This window comes from Aythya fuligula, chromosome 6 (genome assembly GCF_009819795.1).
Source record: "Aythya fuligula isolate bAytFul2 chromosome 6, bAytFul2.pri, whole genome shotgun sequence".
NCBI classification, from domain to species: domain Eukaryota; kingdom Metazoa; phylum Chordata; class Aves; order Anseriformes; family Anatidae; genus Aythya; species Aythya fuligula.
In genome coordinates, this window is record NC_045564.1 from 22,171,659 (window position 1) to 22,179,704 (window position 8,046).

The window sequence follows — 8,046 nt, forward strand, 5'->3', positions numbered from 1 at the left end:
TGCTTGATTCCAAATAGAAAGCTTTCATACTTTTCTGTGTTTCCAGTATACATTAAAAAAAATCTCACCCTGGAATTTATTTATTTTTTCCTCCCCTGCTTGGTTTTACAATGAAAATAAAGCATTACGGTATGAAACAGTTCCACCTTAGCATTCAGAAGCCTGATGTTTCAAAAAAACAAACTTAAAAATTTTACTGAATCTTGCAAACACTGAGCATACCAATATAATGCAGTACTTTTTTTTTTTTTCAAATTGTATTCTATAATCATAAATCCAATTATTCAAATTTATCAGTAGCTTTTTCATGAACCTGAAAATTAAAATCCATGAGGAGAACAATCTTGCATTATTTTTTATTCCCCTGTGGATTCTATTCTTTGATTCTATGAAGAAAAAATACAATGGCAAATTAGTACCAATAAAAAAATCCAGAGCAGTTAGGGTCTGATACACAATCTCCCTGATTGTACCTTTATTTCTTATCCATGCTTACAACACTATTACACATCAATAACACCACACAATTGCAAGAGTTCTCGGTGTTTTACTGGGAGAGATTAGACATGAAATCTCATTCTTGGTGATAGATTCTGTATTTCTAAAATAAAACTCTTGAACACTCATCTACTGAAAAGGAAGTTTACATGTACATATGATCTTCCTCTCTGGAATTGACATGGCATTTACTATTGAATTTAATTACACAGTTTGCCAGACTAATTATAGTTTAAATATCTATTTTCCATTTGCCAGAATCTAATAGCAGGGTTTCTTTTTTTTTTTTTTCCTTTCTTTTTTCCATCTTTACATAGTTTCGGTGACTAAGAATGCCTCTAGAGAAAATCTAGCACAACTGCTATTGACTGTTATCTGGAACAATTCAGAACAGTGGCTTTAGATCACTTCTTAACTTACAAGATTTTGCCTCCTTTTAGTGCAAGTTTCCCAGAAAAGGTATAAAATAAACCTAACCTCTCAAAAAAAAAAAAAAAAAAGAAAAAGCAAAAAATAAAAAGCAGCATTTTTGAGCATGACAGCTATAAGTTGATTGCTCCCAGTGAAACAAGTCCTGGAACTTCTTGTAGTTCCACCAATGTAGACAGACTCCTAGGCTCTTTAAAAAGTCAACAGAATTGCATGAAGGCTTAAAAACCTGTGTTTAGGATTGTGATTTTGCAAAAAGAAATCCTTAAATAATGTACAATTTCTGTATGGTTTAAAAACACACATGGTTTTAAAGCCTGCTTTTGATCACAAACTTTGTTGACTGTTAGGTACCCATCTTTTTAATATGTTCTTTGAAGATGCCAAAAATTAATGTACTTGAAGACACAGATGGAATTAGCTTATCTGAAGGTATCAATATTTATAACCTAGATAAACTGCTCTTATTTCCTCTACAGTATAATATATAATCCATCTAAGAAATAGTATTTCCAAAAAGCCAAGAGGGAGTCATTGTCACAGAATGATAGGATTGGAAGAGATCTCATGAAGCCTTCCTGTCACCCAGCCCTAAGCAGGGATAACCGTGCGTGCTTCTTTCCTGACAGGTATTTGTCTAACTTGTTGTTACAGCTGGGTAACAGAGACTCAACACATTAATTAGGCAATTTGTTCCACTGCTTCATTATCCTTAGCACAGGTCAGTTTTTCTTAACATCCTTTCAATATTGTCCCATAACTTTGACTTCTTAGAAGAAACTGTTCTATTTTGCTGCAGCAGAAGCCTTCTACGCACTAAAATTTTGTTTGCCTTTCCATCTTCTGGCTAGGGAGTCCCAGTTCCTTCAAATCTTTTTTCATATTTTTTAGTCTCATGATGCTTTTTACTGTTCTTCAATTGCCATTCTTTTCTGGAAGCACTACATGTAACACCATAGTAATCAGTTAAGACCTTACAAGTGCCAAATATTATCTCATATATCTGGGGACTCCATTTCTCCCTAAATATGTTAATGATGACTTTCTTTGCAGCAAGTCCTTGCTCTGTTTAATTAAAATTGAGAACTTGCAAATCCTGACATATCTTTTGCATCTCATCTGAACTCTAAAATCTATTTGTAATTAACCTCTCAACACCTCATAAATGATTACTTGTACAAAGTGAAAAGGCTCCAGTGGTTGGCCAGAGAAATTAACAAAGATAGGGAAGAATCAGGATTGATGATCCAGTTTTGTCCCAGCTATACAAAGAAGTGAACTGGCTTTCCACCTGTTCTCCATTTCCTTCCCTGTGCCAAATCAACCAAATCAACCTCATGCAACTTAATTGGTTCCCTCTTTCTTTCCATTCCTCATTTCTCCAAGTTTGCACAAATCTCTCCATGCTCCCTTTTTACCCTTATCTCACCTTCCGATTCCCCCCACCCAAAACACTTCTTTACATCTTTTGTAGCAACTGCATCTATTCTCACTTTTACTTCAACTATCCTAATCAACAACTTTGTAGAAGCAGGGTGGATTTCAATCATCTTTAAATATCTAATGCTTATTTTTTGTTTCATGAGAATACCTTTTAAACCTCCCTAAAAATTGTGTTGAACACATTCAGTTGTTGACTAAGTTGGACAACATACAGATGCCATTACTATCACAGAGGCACTCACAATTACATAATTCTTCAAAAGTTTTGGGGTTGTGTGTTTTGAATACAGACCTGAAGACATCTGTTACAATATATTACTGAAATGAAAGGAACATGTTATGCCTTTGGCTTTGTTCTTTTATCACATACATAAATAGTTGTTCAAGACAATTTACAACAGATTAAACTCTTCCTCACCTGCTTAAAACCTCTCATCCCCTGAGGTTGTAAACGTTACTTGTTTAAGAAGCATTAAAAGATGTTGATGGAAACATTTTGTTTTAAAATTGATTCTGTATTTTTTCCAAATGAAAAAGTAGAAAGGGAAGATGCAATTATTAGCAGAGGAAATAGAAACATATACTCAACCAGTAGAAATTGTGCCAACAACTCAAACCAGGCAGAAATGCATTAAAGCAGAATGATTTCCACACAGTATTAATAGTTTTTCCTTGGTTTTGTACAAATATATCAGGCTGCCAATTATTCTTAAACAGTAATACCACAGCACAATATGTGATTCAGAGAAATCTTTTTTTAATCATGATACTGGCAAATAAAGGTTTTTTTTTGTGGTTGTTTTTGTTTGTTAGGAAGAAAAAAAAAAAAAAGATTTATTTTCTCTTTTCACTCAGAACAGGGAATCAGGCAGTAAGAGAAAAAATACCCAAACCAGCAACTTAATCCTAAATTTATTCTTATAATTAGATTTTTGGGTTTTATTTTCAATGGTGCCATTATCTCAGTACTCTTGTCTTGGAAACGTAACACTGCCTCTGTAATTTTCCATAGGAACCACAACATTCAATAAAAATACCTTAACTGTTGCTATAATGCTAAATTTTGGGGAAGTGAACTGGGAATTGGTACTGTTACACAAACTGTTGGGTCAGGCTCTGCCATCCGCTCTCATAATGAGCAATACATTTCATCTGCAAGTCTTGCTGGAGGTCCCACTCAGCATTAACAAAAGCAAAAGAATTTGGCCTGTTACTGTCTGTAGCTTCCCACACTCACCTGCTGCATTAAAAATAGCTACTCCCCAAGATCTCGCTATACCATTCTCCCACATACACAGGCCTAACTAGCGATAGCTGTGTGCCATTTGCAGCAGTGACTGGAATACTGGGTATAAACAGCATCTACCTACTATAAGCATAGTACACAAATGTTATTATGTGTATCTGTGGACATATCAGCAACGTTATGCTTTAAGGTCTTATACCTACTAAAAAAAAAGTCCTTGGACAGACTGAGTGAGGAAGGAGAGTATATGAACTTGGAATGGAAGAGTCAGTTTGGTTTTACACGCATGGGTTTTACTGTTACCACTGTCTTCAGACAACACAGGAAAGCAACTTGTTATGCATAAACATAATCAACAGAAGTCTCCACACCAAATCAATGCACGCTTATGTATGTGAGAAGCATCAAACCCCTGTCAGATAACAACCCCATTTTGAAAGCCGATGTTGATTTGCATAACAAGTGAGTTCTGGAACCAGAAGAAGTAAACACCGTAAAAACAGCTTTTGATATAAATACACTGTCTTAAGTGACAATTTGCAAGTCAGTTTACATGTATTGAAGTATATATAAATATACTTCAACAGACAACAGTATCTGCAGCTCTGATAAGAAATCCATAAATGATCCTCATAGAGACCTGCAGGTTGTGTCTCCCATTCTGGAAATAAATGACGACTCCATGGCAATCTTTCAATTACTCACAACTATTTTAAAGCATTCTGAATAAAAATACACTTGATGGCTGATAAATATAGCATTAGATGATGATATAGAAAGCACGGGAGTCTGCATTTTGTAACCATATTAGTATACATATTGAGTGATGGAAGCAAGACAAAACTTGTATTTTCAAGAATTTTGAATAAACTGTCCCCATGTGGAAAAAAAAAATATTTTTAACTTAGTTCTACAATATTGCACTTATAGACTATTCACAATAGATTTCTAATAATTTTCACACAAATTTGCCCACATTGTGTAGGAAGAAGAAAAAAACAGAAGCAGATGCCTAATTTCTAACAGAGGTGCTGCAGCTGTGTAAGAACTGTTTCCAAAAGGAGTCTATAAAAATAGACTAAAAGTGTGCAGATGAAAACCTACTTTCACTTAAGTCCTCAAAACCACAGGTAACAATGTGTTGTATCACTTTATAAAGTGCTGAGGGTTGGGTTTTTAATTAAAAGCTTGTATAATAAATCAATAAGAATGTATGACTAACATAAAGATTCCACTTTGTGCACACTGTGGGATTTGATGAGAAATGATATTGACATTTCACAATCTCTGAGCACCATTAGAAGATAAAATTAATCAAAGACTACATTTGCTATCTTTCACTATGAATAGCAATTATAATGTATTGTGTGTTACAGTTTCACAAAAAAAAAAAAAGAAAGATTAAAAAAAGCTATTAGTTCTGTTCCACATACCAAAGCCATTAACACTAAGCCTTTGAAGGAAGCGAGTTCTTTCAGCCAGGAGCCTTTTCTTCATACCCAGTGTCCATCAAACTCAGACATAGCTTGGAAACAGAACTGTACCTGTTTTGCAGCTTCCGTGCCTGTTTCCACTTATTTCCAGTCAAGATGAGGATTGATCCCTAAACCAGAAGCACTCTAAAGGTACTGCTGTGTCACAGTATTACCTTCCAGGCTAAAAGTGCTGAAGTTAGTACCGATCCCTATTCCCTAAACTCTGCCCTGATGCCAGCCAGGTACAAGTCTCCCACCATGCAAAAGCCACTTCTGCCATACCATGTGCAGGGCTCTAGACATCAGCCAGACTGAGGCTGCCAAAGCACATTTAGACACTTCACTGCTTGATGCACAGTGAAAACGCCAGCAGGACAGAGGGATCTCCAAGACTGCAGGAGCTGTGACTTTACCATCATTGCTGTGGCAGGAAAGCAAGGTTGCCTTGTGGAACCGCTGAGACCCTCTTGGAAACAGCAAGAGCAAGGATTGAGGACAAATACCACAATAAATATTATGTAAAGTACAGAAGTCTCCTTTCCCCATTTGAAGCTTACACAACAGCTGCTGAACTAGTGAGCTGTAGTAAATGGAAGGTGGGATCCAAGCCCTAGACTTAACAAGCACTGCTGGGGACCTGCAGCTCTGCAGGCAGGTGCTGATCAGTGGAGGCTCTGCCATTCAGGGCTGCAGAGGGAACTAGGGATAATCCTTCCCATATTGGCACACAAGAAATACTGCAATTTCTGTGATCCTCCCAAAAACCGCAGCCACCTTCCTCTCTCTGCATAGCCCTAGAAAAACAAACTTAAAGCCAGGTGGAATAAGGTAACTGTGTACACTGCCCTTCCCAAAAGCGAACTCCTCCAAGTCCCTGAGCAGCCGCTGTCACACAAGCGGAGGCGATGCACATTCACAAAGTGAGACCGAGCGGCACATAGGCTAGCAGGGTACAAGCAAGAGCCAGTCTGCTACCGACTGTGGACTATTGAGCTGGGCTGAAACACAGACGACTTCCACAGAATCAGTGATCATGAACATCATAGATGGAAACTGGATTGACAGTGAATTGTCTCTAAATGGAAAGGAACTGGGCAACTGGTCTGTCAGTCAAAAAGGCAAGACCTTTTCCTACTCCTGCGTCATAAGCTGCAAGAGTGGCAAGTAACAGTAATTAGGACTCCTAAAAGGTATCCAGAAAGCAACAAGAAAAGCTGTTCCCCTGCCACAAGGAAAAAGGAGATGCCAGAGATAACCTCACACTGTGTAGCAACCTGCCACCTGACTGCAAAATGGACCACGTCAACAGATGATGGGAACAGACCCCACAAAAAACAGGCTTGCCATGAGTGTCTCTCATCAACCTACGGCAGCTGAGACTTGGCTCCTTCAAGCTTTGTCAACGCTGTGCAGCTTGTCGTGCTAACACAGAACCGTTTCGAGAGCCAGAGAATCCTCCGCAGACCTATGCGGTGCGTTCCTGGGGATGTGTGCACGCAGGCAGACACTTGTGTATGCACATGAGAGACTTCTCCCTGCCCCAGACAGTCTGATCTCCAGCGCCAGGCAGGAACCTCCATTCAGAAACAGCATCTCGATGCGAGAGCAATACTGACACCCACACATACATCTTGTGTGCGTCTGCAAACCCTGCGTTTGGGGGAAGGTAGGCAGGAAAGAGGGTCCCCGCTGACTTAACAGCGTGAAAAGTACCCCACCAGCTGATCCCCTCCATGCTTGCTGGGGGAACCGCTGTGCTCAGAGGCACGGATGCACCGCGCACCCCCAGCCACGAACCCTCGCCTGAGCGCCACAAACTGCGACACCGCGGCGTGAAGGAGCCACCGGGGCTCCGGAGGGAGCCAGACCCCGCCGTGCAAGCGCCAGACCTCAGCAGATTCCTGTGCTGCCTGCGAGCCAGGCAGGGCCGAGGAGCCGCCGAGCCAGCCCCAGCGCGGAGCGGGGTCCCCACGGGCAGCGCACAGGTGCTCGCTGCCCAGCGCTGCCCCTCAGCCGCCGGGGGAGGCAGGGGGGAGCCTGCGCAAGGCGATGCGGGAGGCAGCGGGATGCGGAGCGAGGGGTGCCGCCGGCACGGGGATGCCCGAGGTGGGGGATGCCTCAGCAAGGGGCCGCGGAGGGCTGGGACGGACAGCGGCGCATCGCCCGGCGGCGGAGCGAGCCAAGCCGTCCCCCCGCCCCGAGAAACCCGCTGCGACCCGCACGAAGGCGGCCCCCCGCACCCCGCAAATCCCCCCCCCCAGCCTCCTCCCGCGGGGGCGGCGGCGGCGGGGCCGTACCGTGGGCAGCAGCGGCTCCATCTGCGCCCCTTGGTCCTGGGTCTCCATGCGGCGGCGGGGCCGCGGCGGCGGCGGCTGCGCCCTCCCCGGGCTGCGCGGGGCTGCGCGGCTCAGGTGGCGCGGAGGCAGGAAGCGGCGGTCACATGGCTGCGCGCCCCGCCGCGGGGGGAGGCAGGGCCCGGATCCACCTGCGGGATGCGGCCGGGGCCCGCCGCCGCCCCCCGGCCGCTGGGGAGGCAGGGGGAGCCCGGGAGAGGCGATGTGGGGGGAGCCTTCCCGCGGCTTTGCGCCTCCGGAGGGTTTTGGGGGGTCCCCGGGGAAGGAAGGGGGGGGTTGGACCCCCGGGCAGCGCCGGTGCCTGAGGCGAGCGGAGAGCTGGGAGCTGCAGCGCGCAGCCCCCCGGCTCTGAGCCTGCAGGCGGGGAGCGCCGTCCCACAGGGCTTTGTCCCGTTCTCCCCTATAACAGCCCCTCTGCTTTTACCTGAAAGTTATTAAAACATTCCCACGTGCCGTATCTTCCTGGATACAGTTAATTTAGTAGGAGGCTTACCCCCTCCTTCACCCAATTCTGTCGCTGCTAGACATTGAGGTTCCCCTGATCCACCTGCCTCTGCCTCTTAGTGGCTACATGCAGCCACACCAAAATCCCGAAGAGCTC

At 43.5% G+C, this 8,046-nt stretch overlaps 1 protein-coding gene across 1 annotated transcript in view; it reads right to left on the reverse strand.

The window, feature by feature from the left end:
- Positions 1 to 7,431, reverse strand: part of SLC4A10 (solute carrier family 4 member 10) — a 155,825-nt gene extending 148,394 nt beyond the window's left edge. Inside the window, exon 1 of the mRNA XM_032189822.1 lies at positions 7,389 to 7,431. Coding sequence (XP_032045713.1) covers positions 7,389 to 7,409 — 21 coding nt within the window. The 5' untranslated portion in view covers positions 7,410 to 7,431. The remainder of the gene's footprint in view (positions 1 to 7,388) is intronic.
- Positions 7,432 to 8,046: the final 615 nt, after the last annotated feature.